Source organism: Episyrphus balteatus, chromosome 3 (genome assembly GCF_945859705.1).
Source record: "Episyrphus balteatus chromosome 3, idEpiBalt1.1, whole genome shotgun sequence".
NCBI lineage: Eukaryota > Metazoa > Arthropoda > Insecta > Diptera > Syrphidae > Episyrphus > Episyrphus balteatus.
This window is the reverse complement of record NC_079136.1, coordinates 67,198,726-67,224,847: the sequence shown is the minus strand read 5'-3', so window position 1 is coordinate 67,224,847 and position 26,122 is coordinate 67,198,726. Positions and strand designations below refer to the sequence as shown.

Here is a 26,122-nt window from a genome sequence, read left to right as displayed (position 1 = left end):
TTCTTTTGCTTGAATGAGATGCAAATGTTGGTATTCCATTAACTCTACAACGATTCTTATTAAGTTGGTTGTAACCAGTTCCTACAATTTCTTAAGTCTCTTCTTCCTGATTGATTTGTTTTCTGGAGTACCCTAGAGGAAGCAATCTGACAATTCGGGTTTCGGGACATTCATAGTTCCCTTCCGTAAGGAACGCTGAACAAACCTGTTCTAAGTACGAGGTTTGCAAGCTAGTATCAGTCACAGTGAAAACAAAAAGAAAAATCGAATAAAATGTCAATTTATTTTTAAACTCGGTTTGGAAATTTACCTACTTCTTTGTCAAACGCTGATATAAACAAAAAACTATGTCATGTGCCTAAACTGGCTATAAAAATATAAATAGCACGTGGGAAAAACCCAAACAAAAACTGTTTACTCTAGTCATCTTTATGTACTTTTCGTGCTTAAAAATATACAACTGAACAAATACACATAATCTTGATATGTCTTAGTCAGACAGTTTGTCGAAAAAAATTATAATTTGTATCTATTAGAAAAGCTAAAAAAAAATTCATACACAAAATAGTATTCATCATGAAAGGTTCTCTAGTCATCTACATTACTAGCATTATTGCTCTATCAGTTCTACTGAATCCATTGAGTGTACTTTCCCAATCTACGCCTAAAATTTCCTGTTCGGCTTATATGAAATGTTCACAAATAGCCGATACTTCATACGGACTCATTGACGGCGTATGCCGTATATTCCGTAATCCTTGTTTACTTGCATTTGAAAACTGTGATCGTGAAGCTAGGAATGAAAGTTGTAAGTTTAATAATAATTTTTGACTTGAATCTTGAATGTCGATTTTTATTGTTTGTTTTTTTGTAAAGTAATCATCCCAACTACCAAAGAAAAATGCACACCTAGGTGCCCCAATATGTGTCCAATGTACATTAGTCCAATTTGTGGAGAATATGTGAAGGAAAGAAGAACTTTTAATAATGAATGTGAAATGGAAAGATACAGCTGCAAAAATGGAAAATGTAAGTTTTTTTTATGAAAATCAAAAAATTTAAATTCATATACTAGCTAATTTTTTCAATGTTTTAGCATTCCGACTTCTCTCCCAAGGGCAATGCCAATCAATAAAAGCTTAAATAAAAACTCGCCATTGGGATGTACTTTTTAAGTTTTTGCTTCAAGTTTTAAAGATATTAGATCCAAACAGCCATTTTGTAAATCATAATTCAAATAAAATTTTAAATCGCTCGAAAGTTGTTTTTTTTTTTATTCTATGAATGAATCAAACCCAAAAAAGCTTCAGGCCACCATAAATCTTTAGACTTTACCTTCAACCTCGGTGGTCCACAACGTAACGTTTTTTGTACACTCTAGCAAGTAGCAAGGCGTTGAAGAGTCTTATCTTTGGAGCGTTGATATTCATACGCTCTACGTGTCCGAATTATTCATAACGTTTAGCTTCGTTACCACGAAGATGTCATTAAATTACTCTCGTTGTGTCTTTTTCTTCAACAATGTTTGTGATGTTTTTTAATAAGGAAATACAAAGAAATAAATTAAAAAGCTTAGAAGAAATCTACTTTTTCCACCAACTGAGCAAAGAAGCAAATAGTTTGGGTGGAAGTACCTAATTTCTGACTTATTGAAATAAATAATTGAATAAAAATAATTTTTTTTTTACTTACGATACCGTTGATGGTTGATGATGTCCCGATTTACCAGAGACTGTCCCGTATTTCTAAAGCTTGTCCCGGGTTTTTATTGAAGAAACCAGGGACGTAAAATGCTAAAGCCATTTTAGTAATTAACTAAGTTAAAAATCAATCTTCTTTTTGACTAAGTAACTTACTTAAATAACTTCAGCATTTAACAAAATCCTTTATAGTTTTACGCCATTAGTTTTTAAAATTTTTCTTGAATTATTCAGTTCCAGCTAGTGTTTGTCATGAAAAAGCTACACCCGAAAAAGTTTTTTTCGAGCAATGAACATGTGGAAGAGTAACACACCCAGCTAAATTTAAAAACTTTTAAGAACATTTCAAAAATTGAATTAATTCAATTTTTGAAATTAAAACCTTAAAAAACAGCTCTCACGATTTTGATTTAAAAAGATATTTTATTAGAAATTAACAGTTTAAAGAGTTATAAGTCCGTGTTCTTGATTTCTGACTTCTTCGCTAACGGCTTAAATGATTTTAATGAAAATAATGCCATAAAATCGTTTAAGAAATCTTGATATATCAAAATTAGGAAAAATTAAATCTCATTTTTTTTTTTTTGAAGAGTCAATATTTTCAAACCTATCCCACAAAATTTGTATCTGTCCCGGATCTCGCTCCTAGAAATATGGTCACCGTATGTATGGTGGATTTTGAAAATTACTTTTAAATTTTTGAAACTCACCCTCTGGATATTTCATTTTCAATGTAAAACGCCCACAAGCAGCAGTGCATATGTACGAATTCATTGACGGAGATTTTTGCCAAATGAATGGCAGAAAATTAAAAAGAAGTTCTGCCCCCTGTGTCAGACCAAGAAACTAATTCTTCCATTTAAATATTTTTGTGAAAAATTGCACAGTGGGAGCCGATACCATTGCCATTAAATTGGACAGTTATTTTTAATCTTTTTAACTATTTTCTTATTGAGTAAATATTCTATAAATATTAATAGCTTTATAATTTTAATTTAGTAATTTTCTACTAAAACCAAACAACAAACAACCAATTAAGTGTAAAAATGCACTCTTTATTGCACTTTAAATTGATTTTACAGCACAAAAGATGAGAACGTATACCATTATCTTTTTTATGTACTTATCGTGTTGAAATTAACAACTGAGTCAATAATCTTGATAACACCTTCGGCGCAATCGTTCCTGAAAATTAAAAAAAAAAAGTCATTTTCTTTGTCTGCTAGAACCCAGAAGTTCACATTCAAAAGAGTATTCAGTCGAGTCATATACATCATGAAATATTCTCTTGTAATTTACATTACCAGCATTTTAGCTTTAACAGTTTTACTTACCCCATTAAGTGTACTTTCTGAAACTCCAATTTCTTGTTCTGCATGGATAAGATGCTCAACAATACCAGACAACACTTACGGGTTTATCGGAAAAGCTTGTCATATCTATCGAAATCCTTGTTTTATTACTCTTGAAAATTGTGATCGTAAAGTCAGGAATGAAACTTGTGAGTTAAATAATTAATTTAATTTTGTTTATTTTCTAAACGTGTTGTTTTTGTTCAAGTAATCATCCCAAGTACAAAAAAGAAATGTAAACCATTTTGTCCATCTGTTTGTCCACTCTACGTTCTTCCATTTTGTGCAGAATATTTGAATCATAAGAAAACTTTCAACAATGAATGCGAAATGGAAAGATACAATTGCAAAAATGACAAAAGTAAGTTTTTTTGGGGAAAATTTAAGTTCAAGTTAAATAATTTTTATTTTTGATTTTAGCTTTTCGGCTTTTCTCCCAAGGAGCATGTAAGTGTCCCGCTAATGGAAATGATAAAAGTGCAAATTGATATTAAATTATATGCTAGAAAGTATGAGTATCTAGGAAATCTCTGTACCTAAAACAAAAAGAAAATGATGCAAAATTTATGAATTACTTTGTTTTTTCAACTTTAAATTTAAAGTCCAAAATGAAGTACCAGGTAAGTCAAACCGCGCTGCAGGTAATCAAGTTTACAAGAGTCAGTCCAGATTGACAGAAGATGAGTTTAACTTTTTATTTCCACTTCATGAAGAAGAAATTTAAAAAGCTGCAACCTGCAGAGATGCCCTTTGCATGCGTCGTAAAACTTACTACATACATCTCGAACTTTGAAAAAATACTTGAAATGGTCCCAAAAGATTGAAACAATCAACAGTAAAAGAAAAACCAAAAATGTCAAACAAACATTTGATTTTTGAAAATTCACAAAGCACTTTGACTTATTTGAAAACTAATAACAATTTTTCTTCATAAAAAAAATAGAGTAGGTATACTTTGCATGAATTTTCATTTGTACCGTTTTTAATAGTTTGTACCTAATTGTTTACGAGTGGAAATCGTTTTTAATTGCACGCGATTTGAAGTTGTTTTTATTGTGAAATAATAATTATTGTGAAAAAATAATGGCACTTACTTGTTCTTTAACGGTAACCAATACCACAAAAGCAACAAAATCGAAACTCTTGAAGTCGTAATGCACTATTGCGTGTGACAACATCGACTGAATTAAAGCTAACCCTATACCTATCACATTAAGGCTTGGCCACACCGGAGGGTATGCGGTATAGCGGTAACGATATTTGTACTAAAAAAATTCCACACCTGAACGTTGATGTGTCAGTTTGGAATTTTTTTCATACAAGTACCCTCTCCGCTACCCGTACCGCTACCGCATACCCTCCAATGTGGCCAAGCCTTTACTCGGAAGGTCGGAAGTCAGAATGATGAGGAGACAATGAGACATCAGGTAAATTAAATTTATAGTATAGGGTAAATTCATATTACACATAGTATGTGGTACGTTCGGTTGTTGTCCATATAGCCCAGTCGGGATGTACAAAAAAATAAGCTGAAATGGAAAAAATTAGATCGTGCAATTTTTTCATCTTTGAAATAAAGACGTTTCAACTTCAATTTATTTTTTCCCTCAGTGTAGGACGGTAGATGGTATCACTGAGAGGGAGAGCTTAAAGTAAAGATTTTAAGATAAACGCAATATGGGAGTGTTTTTATATGTTTTTGGGGATGAGAAATCTAGCTGCAATGTTAGTTTTTGCAAATTCCTAAAAATTTATAAACAAAAAGAACTATCTGAGAATCGGTAAGTGTCATTTTAAACAAAATGAATAAATATTATAATTGATGTCTAGCAAGAGAATAAAATCTTTGAATTTTTTAAATCGGTTCATTAATACCTGAGATATGACCAATTGTTTATAATAAAAGATAAAGAGAGAGAGAGAGAAATAAGAAAAAAGAAATGGAATTCTTTGAAACAAATTCCCGGAAATTTTTTAGATTTATCGTAGAAGATTTTGCAATATCTTGTCCAAACTTGTCCTCATCAAATTAGAACTTCGGATCGGACCCTTGGGACTTCTCATTACCAACTTTGGTGGTTTAAAGCAAACACACTGCAAAGTTCTTATACTATTAATAATAACAGATAATCTTCTAACATTTACTTTGGTTTTAATTAAAAATTTAATTTAATTTTTTTTTTCAACTATGTACTCAAATTTGTTCAATTTATTAATTGTAGGTATATTAATCAATACCAAACATACAGATATAATAGGTAATTTTTTTAATAACAAAAAATCAGACTTTTGGACATTCTCCCTCAGCAAACAAGTCAAAAGCTAAAAATAAAAAAAAAAGTTATTTATCACAACAAACTTTTTCAAAGTTATATGATTTCATACTTTTTCCAGTTTTACAAACAAATTTCTTCATGTCACATTGACTTGCAAATGTTTGTTTCTCTTCATCATAATAGCCACAAACCGGAGTGTCAACCTCTGAGCACGGTGGAGCTGATTCACATAATTCTTGGCATCTCTCTTTTTCTATTTTTTTGGCTTCTACTCACAAAAAAAAACCTTTTATTTTTGATTACAAACAATTTTAAGCTTTCAAACCTGGTTCATCTCTATTAACACGTTGGCAATTGTCATTTAGCAAATAGCAATTATTTCTAAATACTTCACAATGTACATCATCGGATGTAGTCCAAACTGGTTCCGCTAAGGAAGAACACTTGTAGGCTATGCTACAACGTTTTGGTTCATTTGGTTTAGAATCACAAAATCCAAATACAGCCAAATGCAAAATAAGTGATATTAAAAATAATGAATTCTTCATAGTTCGGCCGATCGATAGAACAAATTTAAGCTTACTGCGAGAAAAAGTTAAATGTGTAGAAGCTTTATACAACACTATCGTTTAATTATCATTTTTTTTTTAAATTCACGAAGTCTTTATTTAAAAATGTTTGTTTTGTTTACATTTTATATGTATCGCTAACGTAGACAAGGTAAGGTATTGTCCATTTATATTTATACATATAAGAGAACAGCCATAAACTATACACTGAGGGAAAAAACAACTTAAAATCAACGAAAACCACGTTGATTCAACTATTTTTTGGAATGATTTTGCGTTGATCTGCATTAAAAGGAGACACAGTATTTAAGAACCACAGATGTTGAATAGAGAGAGTAGATGAAAATGCAGACATCTTCACAAATGCAGATTATAGGAAGATTATGGCGAAGACGAACATGTTCGTTTTCATCAATGCCTCTCCTTCTTAAGTACGGATTGTACGTATTGTATCTATCTCCCTTTACTTTTCTGCATGCAGACTAGAGTGACCGCAACTCCCATAGAAAAAAATTTTTGTCGAATTTTTTTCGGGGGAACCCCATAAAATGTTCCGCCTTTGCAGATTTTTAGATAGCCAAAATTTCAGCTCGATTGGATAAGTCTAAATGGTGCCGACACTCGCTCAAAGTATCAAAAATCTCTGTTTTTTCACTGTTTTTCGAAGAAAATTAGCTCTAGCTCCCAAACAGATGGGGTTATTTTCACTTTTTATATATTAAATGAAAGGTAGTGCTTATTACACATAATTCAGATTCAAAATTTGTTTAGTTTTACAAAAAAAAAAAATATTGTCATCAATTTAAATTTTCAGTACTTACCTCAAAAAGAGCTGAAGTGCAAACTCGATTTAAAATAAAACTTTCTATGTTATAGATTGATGTTACCTATCTAATTGAAATGCTTCTCGTATTATATATAATAATATATAATAATTTTATCAATTATAGAAGCACAGAGTAAAATTGACTGAAAAAAAAAAACAAAACAAAAAGGGCACCCAGTGGGGGTTGAACCTGCTATGCCTGGATTGATAGGCGAGCGCTTTAACATCGGGCTAACTCAATGTTGACAATTGTGACAAACTAAAACAAATCTTAAGATATTCAACGAAGTGTTATGGAATTTTCAGGATTTAAGCTTTTAATAGAAAAAAAATTAAATTTTAGAGAAATAATAATAATAAAAACACTTAAAGTCGTAAATGACATGGCAGAAAGAGGAGTCAAGTTAATAACCGATTTTAATAATCTTTTAACTAAAGATGAGGAACAAAAACAATATGTACTTCAGGTAGTCAGTGAGTGCCGAAAATTATATCCTGATGCTTCCAAAACTACTTTAAGTAAGTCACTTGATTAAATTTTTTAGTATTTACTTCAATAATTATGTATAAGAAATTTAACACGATGCACAGTGTGGTAATTCGCCAATCTGACTGGACAAAATAGAAAAAAAAAAGTTTAGCCACATGATTTTAAATCATGAGTTGAGCTTCTCAATACAATGGGTAACTGTAATTCATGTTTGGTTTTTTGGTTTTCATCTCGGATTAGCTTAAGCTAAGCTTGAAAGTTGGTTCTTGCCAACAGTTGGATGGAGATAATACAAAGTATTCTATTTTTCGCTTGAGTTTGGTTGACGATTAAAAACGCTTTGGTAGTTTTTTTGTTGTAATTGTTTTTTTAAATTGTTAATCTACATTTGGAGGTAAAGTATTAAAATTTTTATTTATTAATTACCATTGCAACTATTTAAAAAAAAAATAAATTCTGTAAGAAGGCTAGGAAGTGCAAAAAAAATATCTTTGTTTTTCAAATAGAGGTAAAGTTAATTTTTCCGCATTTTCCGGTCTGAAATTAATTAATAAATGTATTGTGGAGTGTTGTCATTGAGATTAGCTATTTACATGTCTCGCGTTTTCTCGACCGCCATACAACTTTTTTCACTTTTCAAAATGAAGTCAAGATTTTCAAAAAAAACAAATTTTCGAAAAATGTGTCAAAACTGCCAAATAAGATCGAAAAGACAGTTTTTTTGATCTTTTAATGAGCAGGTATCATCTTTGGAACATTTTTGACAATAAATAAAAATTAAAAACATATATAAAAGTTTTGTGCTTCAAGTTAAGCAAAAAAAAAAAAACAAAAAAGGTGGAAGACACTTTGGACCGCTCTTTAAACATGAATTTCATTTTGCTTGACCAATATTATGTGGTAACTAAATAAACAAAAACAGTAGATAGTTAAACAAAGAAGAAAAGAATTTTTAAAAATTAAAAAAATGGGAAAAATATAACAAACGAAAGGTTAAAAGTGCACCTATCCATTAGAAATAGTTAAAATCAGTAGAATCGCTCTCCGCAAAATTGAAAAAGCATATTCCAATAAAACCGTAAAGGATTTATCGAAATTTTCTTTGAGTGAAGGATCAAAATATATAAAAGATTAAGTTCTGATCCTCTGGAACCACTAAACCACTGGAATTTTCAACTAATCAGGCATCATCATTGATGAATGATGCTTTTCTGTCGGAACACCTAAAACAAGTTAAATGCAAAAAGTAAGCAAGTGTAAAAGGCCAGAAATAGGGACACCAAGAAATTTAGAGAATTATTAGCTTGAAAAACATCGAAGGTAATAATAAACACAGCTGCTTTTAATAGGCCCTTAAGTTTCAAGTTTGCATCGCACGAAAAGGAGTTACTTTTTTGAATTATCTGCAGATATTTTTAAAGGTGATGCCATTTTTTATGATTGGGAAACATATTTAATTAAAATTATTCCTTAAATTTTAATTTAAAGCATGATATTGAGAAAATAAATCATATATGTCACCTGTCAAAAACGTGTGTAAAAGTTCTATTTTTTAATAAAAACTAATTATTCTGCCTCTCTTTTTTCGTGAATAGCAAAAGAGTTTTTATTTATTGAGATTTTTCAAGCGTTTTTTTTTAATAATTAAGTATATCCAATCATAGAATATGTTTACGGAAACATAAATTCAAATACTATAAAAATTCATTTTCTTCATCACTATTTTGACCCACTTTTTGCAGAAGTTATAGATTTCTTTTTAAAAAATCTTTCTTTTTTATAGAATTTTATCTATTCACATTCATTTGTTTAAAACTGTTTAGAAAAAAAGTCGATTTAACGCGAGTTATTAATTTTGTATAGCTAGATTCGTGATTGGCCACACTGTGCGATGTTAAGTATTTTGTTTTTTAGAAATCTGTTAAATGTTTCGATTTTTTTTTTAAATAAAACAGTAAAAAAAGTTTCATTTTAAATCGAGTTTGCACTTCAGCTCTTTTTGAGGTAGGTACTGAAAATTTAAATTGTGACAATATTTTTTTTTTTTTGTAAAACTAAACAAATTTTGAATCTGAATTATGTGTAATAACACTACCTTTCATTTAATATATAAAAAGTGAAAATAACCCCATCTGTTTGGGAGCTAGAGCTAATTTTCTTCGAAAAACAGTGAAAAAACAGAGATTTTTGATACTTTGAGCGAGTGTCGGCACCATTTAGACTTATCCAATCGAGCTTAAATTTTGGCTATCTAAAAATCTGCAAAGGCGGAACATTTTATGGGGTTCCCCCGACCAAATTTCGAAAATCGATTTCTTGCGGACACTCTAATGCAGACGTATGTAAAACCAGCAGAAGACGAAAATTTTAAAATCAAAGTAGAACATCGTTAGTTTAAAGTGGTTTACTGTTATAAAACATCTTTAAATCAAAGATGTTTCAACTTAAAAAAAAAGCTTTAATTTATTAAAAAAATAGAAAAAATGGGCAGCCGCTGGGGATCGAACCTACAACTCTTGGGTTACTAGGCGAATGCTTTACCAACGTGCTATCTCACTGTTGAAAATTAGAGTGATAAAATGCAACAAAAGCTGAAGTCCGACAAAAATTTTTTTAACTTGTTTCAATTTTATTTTGAAGAAGTTTCATGTTAATTTTTTCAACATTAAATCAACGTTGAACATTTTACGTTGCGTTTTTTCCCTCAGTGTAGAAATATTAAAAGTTAAACTTCATGAACAAGTAAATTTATTTTTTGTTTTGTTGTCTTTTTTTTTCTTTGTTTTTTAATATTTATTTGAGTTTTCGTTTGCGCTTTTTTTTATTAACTATGCAAGTTTAAATAAAAATCGATATTTTCAAGTGTTGGCAGGGGTCGCAGCTGTCGGCGAAGGTTGGGACTCGAAAGAGACTAGGTCGCCAACGACAAAAGTTAGCCATTGCTGAAAAAAAACGTAAAAAAAAAGTAACAGAATTAATGTTGAACAACATTTTAACTAAGTTTCAACCACGTAAAAAATGTATCAAAAAAGAAAATGCAAAGTGTAATCGCCTTAATAGTCCAAGATCCCAGGGCCGCCAGACATTACTTATTTTCTCAAGAATAAAATGTATGGAATTACGTAGTGCTAGGACATACTATTAGTGTATGGATACTGGCTATCTTGTGCCGACGGCCATTTTACCACTAACAGGTGCTAAAGGTACGAAAAATACGTAGTTACTTTTCTTATTTTCTCAAGGCTGATTTTTATATATGATACTCAGGGAACTAATACATTAATTTTTGTAAGCTGCCAGACCCGTCCGATGGGCCTAACACCTTGCCAGACACGCATTTTAGTATACGGGAAAGTTAGATTTTGTTATATGGAGGTCTGGGAAAAAATTTATAACACATTTTGACTTCAGGACTCGAAAGAGTATCAAGATACGAGTCGAAAACCACATTTTGAACAATCGCATCTAGAGTCATTTGGCCGCCATTTTGTTTTTTTAATAAAAATTTCAATTTTTCACATAACTCATGTATTTTTGAATCTACAGAAAAAGCTTTGAAAAAAATAGTTTAACTTTACTTATTTTCTCAAGCTTAATTTTTATATATGATACTCAGGGAACTAATTCAATAAATATCTGTAAGCTGCCAGACCCGTCGGATGGGCCTGACACCTTGCCAGACACGCACAAATGCTAGCTATGTGTATCAGCGCCAGCGCAGCGTGAGCATGTTTGTAAAGGAGTTTTATAACAAAGCGTGTCTGGCAAGGTGTCAGGCCCATCCGACGGGTCTGGCAGCTTACAAATATTTATTGAATTAGTTCCCTGAGTATCATATATAAAAATGAAGCTTGAGAAAATAAGTAAAGTTAAACTATTTTTTTCAAAGCTTTAAGGTGTCTGGCAAAAAAAATGGCTGTCGGAATGGGTCTGGCAGTGTTAGTTATACGATTTTGTTCTTGTCTGAGTGCAACCTACACGCCTAGGTTGTTGTTACATCTAATGCAAATTACCCTGTACTAGAATATTTTTCCTATATAAAAAAATTGCAACCTTTTTGAAGTTTTTTTCCTACAGATCAAAAACGGACTGTCAAATCGAAAAACCGTTTATGTAATAATTGAAGGTAATAAAAAGATCTACAACTTTTACTTCAAGTTAATTTTCAAAAAAGCTCAAATAAAAGAGATATGACGAAAATATGGTTTCAAAAAAAAACCACCCTAACTCTTAAACCGAAGGTATAATCGAAAAAAGTAATTTAACATATATTGTAGTAAATTAAATTATCTTCAAGTTTGCAATACATTTTTTTTCTGTAGATTCAAAAATACATGAGTTATGTGAAAAATTGAAATTTTTATTAAAAAAACAAAATGGCGGCCAAATGACTCTAGATGCGATTGTTCAAAATGTGGTTTTCGACTCGTGTCTTGATACTCTTTCGAGTCCTGAAGTCAAAATGTGTTATAAATTTTTTCCCAGACCTCCATATAACAAAATCTAACTTTCCCGTATACTAAAATGCGTGTCTGGCAAGGTGTTAGGCCCATCGGACGGGTCTGGCAGCTTACAAAAATTAATGTATTAGTTCCCTGAGTATCATATATAAAAATCAGCCTTGAGAAAATAAGAAAAGTAACTACGTATTTTTCGTACCTTTAGCACCTGTTAGTGGTAAAATGGCCGTCGGCACAAGATAGCCAGTATCCATACACTAATAGTATGTCCTAGCACTACGTAATTCCATACATTTTTTTCTTGAGAAAATAAGTAATGTCTGGCGGCCCTGGGATCTTGCTCTATAAGGGCATTGTGTTTGCACCTTGCATTTTGCGATTCGATTCGGCCTGTTTCATGTTTCATTCACTCAGATTCCATCATTCAATCATTCAACCTCCACCAACTTCACTCAAATTTGTCATTCACACTTCATTCTTTTTTTTGTCAATCAAACGTGTTCAATCGAGGTCTCCATTTTCATTTTACAAAATCACTTAACTTAAAATTATTCAAAGTATTTAACTTATAGAACTGCTTACAAACTAAAATCAAACGTAAAATAAAACGTGAATTTTTATAAAAACATAAAAAATTTGTGAAACATTTATTTCTGAGCCGTGGAATTAACCAGCAAAATCAAGACGGCAAAAATGACACCGCATACAATTAATATTCCCGATGCAGTCTAGTATTTCACTCTACGGGCTCTAAAGAGAATGTCTGCCTGTAAAGCGGCCCTGACTTACAGTCCCAATCCCAACGCCATTCAAAATGGCTACAAACTCCGACAATTTAGATATGGAGACAGAAGATTGTCTCTATCGAAAGAGAGCACCAACAAACTATGATAATAAAAATGCAACGCAAATAATACAATCAAAAAGTCACGTATTAAAGTGAAAAGTATTCGAAGAAAGAGGCGACGACACCGAAAAGTTCAAAACTGCTCAAAGATAACCTGTCTTGAGGAAATCGACGAAGTTCTTCACAAACTTTCTTACAGACTTTCAAATGAGAAAGTGAATTTCCATCGTCTTGAAGATGGGCAGCTCTACCTAGTAAAATTAATCCCCCGTGTTCCCTTACTTACCTTATATGTTTAAATATAAAAATTGTGTTAATTAATATTAAGGGGAAAAAAAATAGAAAAATCATAAAGACTTTAAAGGCTTAATGACGATCAGGGTTCGGACTTTACTTCGATCGAAGTAGATTTACTTCGATTTTGGGAAAAAAAATTAAAATCTACTTCCCTACTTCTCTTTTTCAGAATCTACTTCTATTTGAAAGTAATGTCAGATAAGAACTTTTGTTTTTTTGGTTTTGACATTTTTTTGAGGATATCTCAGAAACCTGACGTGATAGGGCAAAACGGACTTCGGATTCAGTTTCACCGACCCAAAAACTATATGAAAAACCTGGTCGCAACCACAGGTCAGAACTTTTATATTTTTTTGTGTGGCTGTGTTATGAGTGGATGAAGGCTTAGTTTGGTATACGAACTTGGGAAGTCGCTTCAAGGATATCTCTTTTTCATAATTGCTTGTGGATTTTGCTTTTTTTAGCATGACTCTTTAAGAGAAGTAGTCAGGGGTGGAAGTGACCATGCAGATAAGGAGAACTGGGACACCAACATGAAAGGTTAAGCTTTTAGGCGCAATAATTTCGGGACTGTTCGAGAATTAGGAGGACGCAGCAGCCATGGTGCTAAATTTTTCTTTGTAGAACCCTAAAATATTCGCGGTATTTTTATAATTTTTTTTGCATGATATTGAATCGTAACATCGGTACAGGGCTACGGTAGCAAGAACCTCCCCATCCGACGAGCTAGGACGTGCTAAGATAGCATGCCAGCTGCCGTACCGTAACCTGTGCCCCTTTCCTGCCTGCTGCCAGGACCGACCTCTTGTTCCTGTAAACAGGGGGTCGTAATGGTGGTAATGGAGAGGTAAAGGATTCTTAGACGTCGACTCTATGAATTTAAAGTTTGACTCTAGTGGAAAGCCATGGCCAGGAACTAGACGACCATATCAAATTCCTGTTGAATAAGCAAGAGAACATGCAGCCATTTATCATGGGTATAGGTGAAAATTTCATGTTTGAAAATAATTACGTTTATCTAGATGGCATTTAAATTTAAAAAAATTATTAATGCTGTAGATATTTGTTTTCAATGTTTCCATCTTTTTAATCTCCAATATCCGCCTTCATGTTCGCAGTTTTGCACTTTTATTGAGTATAATTTTAAGAGAGAAATAGAGCATCAAAAATGTATATTTTATGTGAACAGCTAAAACAGATTGATACCTAATAGACCAGGGTCGATAATTTTTGAAACCAAAAAAAATCATAGTAGAATGAAACCCATTGGAAAAGGAGATGAATATGATGAAAATTAAAGGAAAAATAAATTACGGGCGAGCCGAGTTCGGGAAGTGGGTGGGTTGAGTTTTTAATGGTAAAAAATGGTATATCTTGATTTCCGGCAAAACTACACGTCCTATAGAAAAAAGTTGTATGACCAAGTTGTAGGTAATAAAAAGATCTACAACTTTTGTTCCAACAATTTTTTCACATAACCTCAAAATTTATGTGAAAAATTCAAAAAACTTAGTTTTTGGTTTTTTATTTTTATCTTTTTCAAAAACAAAAATTTTTCTACGAAATTTGGTGAAAACTTACCTTATTATGTCTCAAATACACTGGAATTTATTTGATTTAAAATATTTATTTTTTAACTTTTTTTTGACTTAATACCAAAAAAACACCCTAATTTTCAATCGAAAATTCACGTGTCAAAATATCAGCTTTTTTCAAAAAATCGGTGGGTATTTTGTTCGTTAAAATCTCTACTTTCCAATAATGTAAACAAAAATTTACATTAGTATACCATAGTACATGTTCTCGGTAAAAGCAAAAAGCTTGAATTCGAAAATTTTTTTACCATTATTTAAAATTTTGGACTATTTATTAAAATTTACACTTAAATTACTCAAAAACTGTAACATTAATCAATATTACATGAAATCCTACGTTTTTTGAGTACTTAAAGAGTAAATTCGAATAAATAGGCCAAAATTGTAAACAATGATAAAAAAAAATTTTTCGAATTACAACTTTTTTCATTTTTTGCATTTTACTAAAACATGTTCTATAGTATACTAATGTAAATTTTTTTTACACCATCAGAAAATAGACATTTTAAAAAACGAAATGCCCATCGACTTTTTGAAAAAACCTGATATTTTGACACGTGAATTTTCGATTGAAAATTAGGGTGTTTTTTTGGTATTAAGTCAAAATAAGGTGAACAAATTAATATTTTAAATCAAATAAATTCCAGTGTATTTGAGACATAATAAGGTAAGTTTTCACCAAATTTCGTAGAAAAATTTTTGTTTTTGAAAAAGATAAAAATAAAAAACCAAAAACTCGGTTTTTTGAATTTTTCACATAAATTTTGAGGTTATGTGAAAAAATTGTTGATACAAAAGTTGTAGATCTTTTTATTACCTACAACTTTGTCATACAACTTTTTTCTATAGGACGTGTAGTTTTGCCGGAAATCAAGATATACCATTTTTTACCATTAAAAACTCAACCCACCCACTTCCCGAACTCGGCTCGCCCGTAATTTATTTTTCCTTTAATTTTCATCATATTCACCTCCTTTTCCAATGGGTTTCATCCTACTATGATTTTTTTATACTTTTTAATGTTTTTGAAGGCATCGGCACTGGTCTATAATGTAAAAATAAAAGTTCATTTTATTAAATAAAATAAAATATTTTTATAACGTTTAAACTTTTCTTTTATTGAATAGACAGTTCAGATTTCGGATTAAAGTTGACAAAAAATTGCTCGACGATTAACCTAATATAATATAGGAATAGTATCAGATTAATTTAAGTAACATTTTGTGGGTAATTATTGAAGCAGAATCTAAGTAGTTCGAGTGACTATTATTATACCTTTCGTTTTTTAACTAGAAAAGTAAAAACCCCTTTAATGGGAATTTTCTAATTTATTTCTAAATGCAATTGACTAAACTTGAGTTTATAATTGGTAGGTAGGTTCTAAAAAAAATAATAAATAATGACCCACTACCGTGTTGATAAACAATATTGAACAATTATAATCTCATGAAATTATACGATTATGATAGATAGTGACGATGGAGTTGAGTTTAATATCAGTTTTTCTATGCCGTTTAGATTTAAAATAATGTTGTTTACATTGTTTGAAAAAATGATTAATATACCATCAATAATAGACATGTGAAGCGATTAAACCTATTAATAAACTGCAAAAACCTAAATACGTATTCAAAAAAGGTTTTTGCTTTGAAATTAAGTACTTTCGGTTTCATTTCACTCAAAAACTTATTTGGTTAAAGTTGTTCAGTAAATATGGTTGTTAAATTAATGTTTTGTTTTCACGTCAAACACAAATTAAACAAAACGTCTTGTCGTTATAAATAATTGTTAGTATTAAGAATTGATAACTACTGAAGATAAGCTGCTGATGTCATAACTTTGGGAGAGTGTGCTTGTTTCAATTTGAGATTATAGACAATAAAGTAATAAATTATAAATGTGGAGATAAATAAATTTTGACATGAGCATCGACGAAAGTTTTGTTTTTGATAAAACATATAGCGGAACTATACGCCAAAATATTCTTATCAAAAGATGCCGAAATTATCATGGTAAAATATTTTCCTGAAGAGCGCGCGATTGTACAATGTACATATCTATGAAGGTGTACATATTGTAGAAGATCACGAAGTAATCGTTGTTAAATTAATGTAAATTACTTACTGGATTCTTAGCCCAGTAGAATTAAACATTTCAAATGGAAAAAATTAGATCGTGCAATTTTTTTTCATAGGATGATAGAGGGGATCACTGAGAGCTTAAAACCAGTTTTTCGGGAAAATCGACCTTGTGCTTAAGCCGCCATCTTGGATTAAAGGTAAAACACGTTTTAGTGAATAACTCGGCCATTTTTGATTTTTGACAAAAATTATATATGTAAAACTTGTAGAAAATTTTATTTTCTATAACTTTTGTCTTAATAAATTTTTCTATATGACCCATATTTTTCGAGTTAATTTGAAAAAACTATACCCCTAATCAGCTTAAACTTTATACCCGCTTTGATTATAGATTTTAAGATCAACGCAATATGGGAGTGTTTTTATATGTTTTTGGGGATGATAAATCTAGCTGCAATGTTAGTTTTTGCAAATTCATGAAATTTTATAAACAAAAGGAACTATCTCAAAATCGGTAAGTGTCGTTTTAAACAAAATTAATAAATATTATAATTGATGTCTAGCAAGACAAGCTAGTCTTTGAATTTTTCAAATCGGTTCATTAATGCCTGAGATCTGACCAATTGTTTATAACTCACTCTCTCTTGTAAGCTCTTATTATAAACAATTGGTCATATCTCAGGCATTAATGAACCGATTTGAAAAATTCAAAGACTAGCTTGTCTTGCTAGACATCAATTATAATATTTATTAATTTTGTTTAAAACGACACTTACCGATTTTGAGATAGTTCCTTTTGTTTATAAAATTTCATGAATTTGCAAAAACTAACATTGCAGCTAGATTTATCATCCTCAAAAACATATAAAAACACTCCCATATTGCGTTGATCTTAAAATCTATAATCAAAGCGGGTATAAAGTTTAAGCTGATTAGGGGTATAGTTTTTTCAAATTAACTCGAAAAATATGAGTCATATAGAAAAATTTATTAAGACAACAGTTATAGAAAATAAAATTTTCTACAAGTTTTACATATATAATTTTTGTCAAAAATCAAAAATGGCCGAGTTATTCACTAAAACGTGTTTTACCTTTAATCCAAGATGGCGGCTTAAGCACAAGGTCGATTTTCCCGAAAAACTGGTTTTAAGCTCTCAGTGATCCCCTCTATCATCCTATGAAAAAAAATTGCACGATCTAATTATTTCCATTTCAGCTTAATTTTTTGTACATCCCGACTGGGCTATCTCCATCATCAAACCTTAAATTAAATCGTTATTAAATGAAACCAATTCTTCATATTTAAAATCGTGAGTCCGTAGAGTCCGTTTGAAATTCAATTCTAAATAATACGTGCAGTAGTGACATACTGTTCTGTAGCATGTAGCTGCAGAAGATACCAGATGTTTGGGAAGAGGTGCTTGCGCAAGTAATGCTCCTCCAGTGTATGCAACTACTACAGGGGGACAAACATGTCAGAGATTTGGAAATTATTGTATTTATATGGACCAATGGTGCAAAAATGACTTAAATGGTCTCCCAGGTAAGAAATAATTTATATACATATTAAAATAATTAATAACATCACTATTTTAATTTATTTTTTTCAGAAATGAAAGATATTCCTGAGAAGAACTGTCAGACCATTTTGTAGAGGAATAAACCGAAATACTTTATTGTTTTGAATGTTGTTCATTCAAAACCTACGAAATACTTGATTTTTTCAATGCAAATGTAAACTGCATAATTAGTATAAAAAATGTTTTAAATATTGCAAGAATTACTTTTTTAACTTGTTTTTTGTTTTAAAAATAAACATTTTTCCAAGCAATCATTATTTCTTATTTCTTTTCGTCGACGAGGAATAGTATTTTCAGTGAAATTCATGAAAATCTGGCACTCAATTTTATTAGAAAAAAAGTTAAGAAAAGATTAAATTCGTTTTTATTTTATCTGAAAGAAATATTAAAAAAAAAAAAAAAAACAACACTGCATTTGAACGCTTCCATTTATCGTATTCTTGATTTGCGTACATTTATCTGAAATAAAAAACGTTCACCTAATCCGGGAGTTTAGCCTGGAATGGTTTTGTTTCCGCGCAACACCTTTTTCCACTGAACCACAGTGGTAAATTAGCATTTAATTAGCTTGATCAAGATCAGCCATACAAAAATATTAATTTTTTTGGAAAAGACTTATTCTCTGATAAGGGGAAGGAGGGGCCTCTACTTTTTTGCTGTACAGGAGCCTCCACACCTCCGAATGTTAACTTAGCAAAACTCGGTGTTTTTTAAAGATTTTTGCTGTCAAAAAAATTTTCACAACATTTTTGAGATGGTTAGATACAGTTTGACCTGTCATATTTCAAATAATGGCTTGAAGTTGCTATTATTTTGTATATGTCGGTGCTTTCAGATAAACTAAGGAATTGTATTATAATACCCGGGTCCTCAAAATATCCGGGTACCCGAGTATATTCATCAGCTAGTGTTACCAAGTAGATACGCACAGTGGCGTTTCCAGAAAAAAATTTGGAGGGGGCTGGATCATTTTTCAAAAATTTCTTAGAGGGTACCTAAATGTACGATACTTTTTTCTGTTATTTTTTTATTCATCAAAACTTTTTACAGATTTTTTCCTATCACTATTTTCTATATAAACGCCCATGTTCCGCAATTCGATCGAAAGTGAATTGAAATCACTTTGTCTGCTTCTACACGAAGACGTAAAGTTCAAGATGCACATAAGAGCAAGAGAGAAAGAATGTTTGAAAAAAGGGATGGAAGATTTTCTACCCTGTGTATCTCCGGTCGAACATTGTGAGACTCATTTTGACGTTTCTCTTTGATCTCGTTCTTTTTTTTTGCTAAAAAAGCTTCGTGTTGTAATTTCATGTTTTTTTACTCACTCTTCTTAGAATAACTTTACCGTTTATTAGTGTTTTTAGATGAAACAAAATATAAGGGAATCGTACGAGATCTCCGAAAAAAAAAATATCCCCATGAGACAAAATCTGCAAAAATAAAATGCACGACTGGGTCGCACGTACTTGCTCTTGTAGTTCAAAGTATCTTTATCTTAAATATCTATTGGAAATTTAAGATTTTGTTTAGTGTGCGAAAAAAAAATTTAAAAAAAAAAATCGAAAGTTAAAAAAAATTTATTTTTAAAACTTTTTTTCAAAAACTTTAAAAACAATTTTTTTTACATTTCACGCTTCAATATAATGTCTCAAAATTTTGAATAAAATTGATTTTTGCTTTGATTAAATCTATGAACTTAAAAAATATGTCAATGTTTGAAAAATGACAACGCCATATTTCCGTTCTCCGAATTTTTTGAGAAAAACTAAAAACGCAGTTTTGTTAGAATCAATAAGAGTATTATGTACACCAATTTTAATCAAAATCGTTAGAGCCGCTTTGGAGAAAATTGCAATACCTCGAAAATGTTATATGGGAGGTATGCGTTAAAAAGGAGATATTAAAATAAAAAAAAAAACCGGTCTAGGGAATCACGTTCAAATCATCTGTAACAAGTTTCAAGCAAATCCATCCATCCGTTTAGGCCCTAGCTCGATGTACAGATGGACGCACAGACGCACACACGCACAGACCGACAGACGGCATGACGGAAACCACTTTTTTTATCTTCTCCATCATCATTACGATGATTTTGAATTTAGTGATTTGGTTTTGATTAGAACCTCGAATTTTTTTTCTACACGAAACCAATACTATAGAACAAGTAAAAATAATCCAATTTGCCAAAATCTAAAAGAGAAAATCTCCATGGATAAAATCTCCAAAGAAACAAAATCTCCACTAAATCTCCAAATCTCCAATGTCCAGTTTAGTCTACCGCTGCTCTTGCTGCCGGCGCCCCTGGGCAAGATTGCAAGTGACGCCTCTCAAAAAAAAAAAATTAATGTTTAAACAATTTTGTAAAATCACGAAAAGCAATAGCAGATTATGTCTTACCTCTCATTGTACTTGTTAATGCATTTATGTAACAATGTGCAGTTTATTAAAGTACATAAGCTTAACTTAAAAAAAAATTAAATATTCATGTTATTTAAGCAAGTAAGCTTACAAGTTTACCTTTATCTCTGACTTTTTTGTTTAAACACATTTAAAGAGTAGGTATAGTTGGTTTTATTTGAAAAATATTTGTTCAAAAACTTTTTGAACAAGGTAGGGGAGAGTGGGTCACTTTTGAACACGGGGCACATTTGAACACTGCATATAAAATTTTAGTTAATCAATCTTTTTTGGAAGTAGTTCGATATTTGAACCCAGTGGCGTATCCAGAAAAAAATTTGGAGGGGGCTGGAAAATTTTTTCAATTTTTTTTACCGACTTCCAAAAAGGAGGAGGTATTCAATTCATCTGTTTTTTTTTTTTTTGTTTTTTGTTACCTCATAACTTTGGATTGAGTGAACCAATTTTGATAATTCTTTTTGTATTGGAAAGCTGGGGGCTGCAATGTGGTCCCATTTCATTTCGTTCAGTTCTGGCCATAGAAACTATTAGAAAAACCATAAAACACAGTTTTGATCCATGGAAGTCGGTTTTGTTTTTTGATAGAAATGATTATTTTTATTCATCTTTTATCGACAAAACAATAAAAATATAAGTTTTGATAATATTTTGTCAAAAAATTGCAGATTCATTGAAAAAGGCACCAAATTCACGAACAGAAACAAAGTGAATTGAATTCGATAAAAAAAATTTAAATGAGTGAGAAAATACAGAACACCTTATTTCACTTTCGGCAAGTGAATGCAGGACGTGAAAGTCTCAAAAACTAATTTTCATTGAAATTCTTATTGATATTTAATGTTGACCACTAAGATTTTGAGATATAAACAAATTTTTTTCCAATATCTTTGAGAAAAAGATTATTTTTGAAAAAATATAAGGTAGGTACTTAAGACAATAAAATACGACTTGATTCCATAAGAAGCTTCGCAAAATTTAACGGTAATGTAATTCGACGTCAAAATACCAAAAAAATAATTTGAAACATTCTGAATTGGACTCAAATCCTAAAAAAAAATTATCTCAACCCTCACGGCAACTAAGGCACTTATGCAAACAAACACAAACAACCATTTCAGAATTTGGAGGGGGCTCGATCATTCAAGATTCAGTTAATCATGTAGATTATGATGAATTCAGCTAAATAATAACATGATTTTGGAGGCTTGGGGGGGGCTTGAAATTGAAATTCGGGATAAATGATCTTTAATATGAAGAAAAGAGATACAAGAAAAAAGAAAAAAAAACTAGAAAACTCATTCCTTTTTTTGAGACTTCTAATTCTTTCTTTCACTGACTCTATTTATTATGTATGAGTGGATATAGCTGTGGGATTCCCACTACTGTTTAACACTACTTAACATTCATTAATAAGTAAATATTAATTACGAGCTCAGTTCGCCTGATATTTAAACGCGTAGTTTACAAAATTGCCAACAGTTCGCAAGCAGTTTCTGTTAAGTTCATATAAAATCTAACTCTAAATCATGAAAAGTTTCTTGCTATTCCTTACATTCTGTGCGGTATTGACATACTGTTCTGTCACTGCCGCCCGTGCAGTAAATCCCAGTTGTTTGGTAAAAGGCGTATGCGCAAGTAATTCTCCTCCAGTGTTTGCATCCACTGATGGTGGAAAAACATGCCAAAGGTTTGGTAATGTTTGCTTTTATAAAGACGAATGGTGCACAAATGACTATAATGGTCTTCCTGGTAAGAAATAATTTTGTAGATATTTTTATTTAATAACATTTATTCAATAAACATATTTTTTATCAGAATTGAAAGAGATTCCTCAGCAGAACTGTCAAAGGATTTTGTAACGATATGAACCGAAAAACTTTGTTATGCTTATTTATCTTGAAATAAAAGTATAAAAACTTTCTTTGAATAATCCATTATAGAAGCGGTTTTTGACCTATAATTTGATTTAGATCAAGAAAATTTAAGTTTCAATTCAAACAACAATCTTACATTGCTGTTTTTGACAAATCATTTATCGTTGGGGAAAATAAGATTTTTAAGTGATGCTACGTATTTTTATCAATTGTTGGAACAGTTAATTAAAGGTTTTCCAGAATATATAGAAATTTATGCTATCTATTGTAAACCTTTAGAAAGATGATATTGACAATAGAAGGTTCAAAATTATTTGACTAACAAATATAAACAGTTCGGTAAATTTGAGTTAAGACAGAGAAAAAATTAAGTTGTATTTGGGGAACTGATTTTTTTTTTTTTTTGAGAACTTATAAGTAAAATCTTTACTTGGAGAAGGTCCGAATCGTCCATTTTGAAGATAGAAAATTGCTTATCTTCATTTGAATCCGTTATATTTTTGTTCTCGTTGTTATCTACTGAAAAATTAGTGTAATGAACTTATGTTTATTAGTAAATTATCAACTTTTAGCTTTCTTTTGTGGAAATCACCTGTAAAAGTTATTAAAGTCTCTATTGTCAAATGAGACATCATTCAGATTGACTATATATCTAAATTAAAAGGTGTGTCTATTTATTTGTATACAATTTGACAATATTGTGGGAACCCCACGAAAATTTCAAAATAAACAATACCCTTTTATAGCGGAAGTATAAAGTTCCATTAATCACTAAACCCATTTCATTAAATAATTTAAAAACACAATTATAAAACAGGTTCCATTTTACGTCTCCAACAAACACTCAGGTCGTAGAACCTAATAGTTCATACTTAAAAGCTAGTGCTAACCAAACAGTCCAGCAGTCGACAAGCAGCTGTTCTAAAGTCGTCTTCGATCCATCTAGAAATCTAAAAACATCATGAAAAATTTCGTACTATTCCTAACTTTCTGTGCAGTATTACAATATTGTTGTGTTTTCACTGCGGAGCGTCCAACGCCCCCAAGATGTTTGGTATCATCATCTTGCTCAAGTGACACTGACTACGTGTATGCTTCTAATGACGGTGGAAAAACATGTCAGGGGTACGGCAGTACTTGTACTTACAATGATGGATGGTGCAACAATTACTACGCTGATAAACCTGGTAAGGAGTGATTAAATATTATATTATTATCATTACAAGTACTAAACTCAATATTTTTTTTTTAGAATTAAAAGAAATATCTAAATCCGACTGTCAAAGTTGCTGTGAAGAATTGTCATAGTGAAACATTGGATTAGAATAATTAGTAACTGATAAAAATGTGTTAATATGAATATGAATATGGAATACGTAGATATACATAAATAAATATCAATGTGAACCTTATACAAATGTGAAAGAAGGAAACAGTGTTTTCAATTAATTCAAAAACTTTTGAATCTCTTCGGATTTTTAAGCTAAAAGTAATAAAATTTGTGTAACATCTGTTAAAGGGAAGAATCAGGCAGCAAAAGGGATCGAAGGAGCTTTTCCACTCCCAATACTTTCTTTCAGATCACAAGGAAGTTAAGGAAAAAAAGTAAAACTTATTTCTTAAGAATAAACTTTAAGAAATCTTATGAAATTGAGGAAAATCTGGGATGACTGAAAGATTAGGAAAATTACTGAAGTACAATCAACCGTATTGTGAAATCAGTGTTGCCAGTTGCCACAATGTTACAAGTTTAACAAAAATGTTACACTTTTTTCGAATTTTACTTTTTTTGTAACTGTGTTCAAGGTTGGATCCAGGAGGAGGCAGGGGGCACACCGAATAATGATAATGAGTGATGATAAAAAATTATAATTACCAAAAAAACAGTATCTCCAGCAGATGCTTTCAAAATAGAAACGGTGCTGCCAAATACTAGAACAATTTGTCAATTGCTGTGTACTTTTTCAGGGACTACCAGCACTACTTTCTCTACCTTACATTAATCATTTCTTCGCAACAGGATAACAGAAGAGCGTTTGAAAAGATTGGCTTTAATGCATATCCATCAAGACCTTGCTGCCGAAATGGAAGCTAATGAAGTGCTGGACATCTATGGCAGGAAATATAAAAGAAAAATATCTTTGATAAACATTTAATTTTTCTATTGACCTACCTATACATACTTAAATAAACTTGACTTGAAGAATGATACTTCACTTTATTTCGATCTGTTATTGCTGCTTTTTTTTGCCAATCCGCCCCTTGTGCCCCACATTCAATCCTTGCATCCATTTCTTTTTCTGTTGAGGCTAAAAGAAAGCTTAAAGACGTCCTTCATAGAACATCACTTTTTGGTAATTGTTGATGAAAAAACTGCCGTCAGCGCCAGCAGTGAGATAGCGATATTCCTTGAACTTGTCTCCTTCAAGCGCATCCAAAAATTTACAACTTGAAATCGAAAAGCTATCCTCTGTCATTTATTGTTTTTTTTTTTTTCAAATGCAAAAATACTTAATTCAAAGAATTCTAATTTCTAAGACTATGTTGAGATCCAAAAAAATAAGAAGATCTAAGACGCTGTGGTTATGGTTATAATGGATATTAAGTTCACCACATAGCTCAACAGCAGCCAGAAGCGTTTTTTTCTAAGCTGAACGCAATAAAACATAAAAAGGGTATAAATTAGATTTTAAGTAATAATTTTTGCATAGCAAATCAAAAAAGCTAGAGAGCATGGTGCAGCAGTTATCAGGTTCAACATGTTCTTCTTGCTGTAACACGGAAGTTGAGAATTCTCTTTTAACTGAATCTAATCATGAACTCGGGTTAAAGGAATGTATCTCTGCAGTCTGCACCTGCGACTTTTTGTTTGGCTCAAATCTTGTGCTTTCGCAAATATGAGATATGAATCTACGCAAGCAGGTATTAAGAAATAAATATTTATTTTAACCCATTTGATTAAATCAAAAAATAAAACAAATATAAACTTACTCAAATAATGACAAAAAGGCTATGTAAATACACATGTGTTTAAGTTCTTTTCTAAACACTAAAACACTATACATTTTATGATAACTGAAAAACAAAATGTGAAAAACAAATATAGCTTATATTCCAGTTAGGTTTAATGTGATCATTAAAGTATTTAAAGCTCTGAAACAATTTATTTCCTCATCAGTCTGAAATAGCTAGTATTCAGTTAATCCTTCACTATGCGTAATTTTATTCTATTCCTCACTTTCTGTGCAGTATTACAATATTGTTTTGTTTCCGCTGCGGAGCGTCAAATTAACCCGAAATGTATGGTATCAGCAGTTTGTTCAAGTGATGCTCCGCCCGTGTATGCTTCTAATGATGGTGGAAAAACATGTCAAAAGTACGGCAGTGTTTGTACTTACAATGACGGATGGTGCAGAAATGACTTTGCTAGTCTACCTGGTAAGGAGTTATTAAAACATTTTATTATCATATCAAGTATCAACGTATATTTTCATTTTAGAATTAAAACAAATTTCTATCGAAGACTGTCAAAGCTGTTGTGAGGAATTCGCATAAAAATGTTACAAAATGAGTACGTGTAAAAATAAAAAGATGTGAAGCTTATAAAATATAAAAATAAATGGTGTTTTTTTTATTTTAAAATTTTTCGAAATTCTTCTTGATAAGTATAAATTAGACCAAAAAAAAGTAGCTACTTTGACAAAAACTTTAAAAATTGAGCAACTTAAAGAAAAAAGATGTATTTTTTTTTC

General features: G+C 31.0%; 3 protein-coding genes and 1 long non-coding RNA gene across 4 annotated transcripts; 3 read left to right on the top strand and 1 right to left on the bottom strand.

The window, feature by feature from the left end:
* Positions 1-520: 520 nt before the first annotated feature.
* Positions 521-1,251, top strand: LOC129914842 (U-Kazal-Dg21.2-like). Its single transcript, XM_055994267.1, has 3 exons — positions 521-808; positions 877-1,029; positions 1,097-1,251. The coding sequence occupies exons 1-3, from the start codon at positions 577-579 to the stop codon at positions 1,141-1,143; spliced, it is 432 nt and encodes a 143-aa protein (XP_055850242.1). The 5' UTR covers positions 521-576; the 3' UTR covers positions 1,144-1,251.
* A 1,606-nt stretch (positions 1,252-2,857) lies between these two features.
* LOC129914840 (U-Kazal-Dg21.2-like) lies at positions 2,858-4,261 on the top strand. The gene is made up of 3 exons (XM_055994265.1): positions 2,858-3,201; positions 3,261-3,413; positions 3,473-4,261. Exons 1-3 carry the CDS (start codon positions 2,976-2,978, stop codon positions 3,538-3,540), a joined length of 447 nt encoding a protein of 148 aa, XP_055850240.1. The 5' UTR covers positions 2,858-2,975; the 3' UTR covers positions 3,541-4,261.
* A 962-nt stretch (positions 4,262-5,223) lies between these two features.
* LOC129914846 (U-Kazal-Dg21.2-like) lies at positions 5,224-5,932 on the bottom strand. The gene is made up of 3 exons (XM_055994270.1): positions 5,654-5,932; positions 5,438-5,596; positions 5,224-5,374 (listed from the first exon to the last, which is right to left on the bottom strand). The coding sequence occupies exons 1-3, from the start codon at positions 5,874-5,876 to the stop codon at positions 5,334-5,336; spliced, it is 423 nt and encodes a 140-aa protein (XP_055850245.1). The 5' UTR covers positions 5,877-5,932; the 3' UTR covers positions 5,224-5,333.
* Positions 5,933-21,961: 16,029 nt separating this feature from the next.
* Positions 21,962-22,438, top strand: LOC129914852 (uncharacterized). Its single transcript, XR_008772255.1, has 2 exons — positions 21,962-22,245; positions 22,312-22,438. It is a non-coding gene; the product is annotated as an uncharacterized LOC129914852 (long non-coding RNA).
* Positions 22,439-26,122: the final 3,684 nt, after the last annotated feature.

What these genes read in the sequence shown, in the direction of transcription:
- LOC129914842 (XM_055994267.1), top strand. Translation starts at nt 577, where the DNA reads ATGAAAGGTTCTCTAGTCATCTACATTACTAGCATTATTGCTCTATCA. An exon ending in TGAAGCTAGGAATGAAAGTT is followed by an intron (nt 809 to 876) that starts GTAAGTTTAATA and finishes TTTTTTGTAAAG; the next exon opens with TAATCATCCCAACTACCAAA. An exon ending in CAGCTGCAAAAATGGAAAAT is followed by an intron (nt 1,030 to 1,096) that starts GTAAGTTTTTTT and finishes TCAATGTTTTAG; the next exon opens with CATTCCGACTTCTCTCCCAA.
- LOC129914840 (XM_055994265.1), top strand. Translation starts at nt 2,976, where the DNA reads ATGAAATATTCTCTTGTAATTTACATTACCAGCATTTTAGCTTTAACA. An exon ending in TAAAGTCAGGAATGAAACTT is followed by an intron (nt 3,202 to 3,260) that starts GTGAGTTAAATA and finishes TTTTTGTTCAAG; the next exon opens with TAATCATCCCAAGTACAAAA. An exon ending in CAATTGCAAAAATGACAAAA is followed by an intron (nt 3,414 to 3,472) that starts GTAAGTTTTTTT and finishes TTTTGATTTTAG; the next exon opens with CTTTTCGGCTTTTCTCCCAA.
- LOC129914846 (XM_055994270.1), bottom strand. Translation starts at nt 5,876, where the DNA reads ATGAAGAATTCATTATTTTTAATATCACTTATTTTGCATTTGGCTGTA. An exon ending in TGTTAATAGAGATGAACCAG is followed by an intron (nt 5,597 to 5,653) that starts GTTTGAAAGCTT and finishes TTTTGTGAGTAG; the next exon opens with AAGCCAAAAAAATAGAAAAA. An exon ending in TGTTTGTAAAACTGGAAAAA is followed by an intron (nt 5,375 to 5,437) that starts GTATGAAATCAT and finishes TTTTATTTTTAG; the next exon opens with CTTTTGACTTGTTTGCTGAG.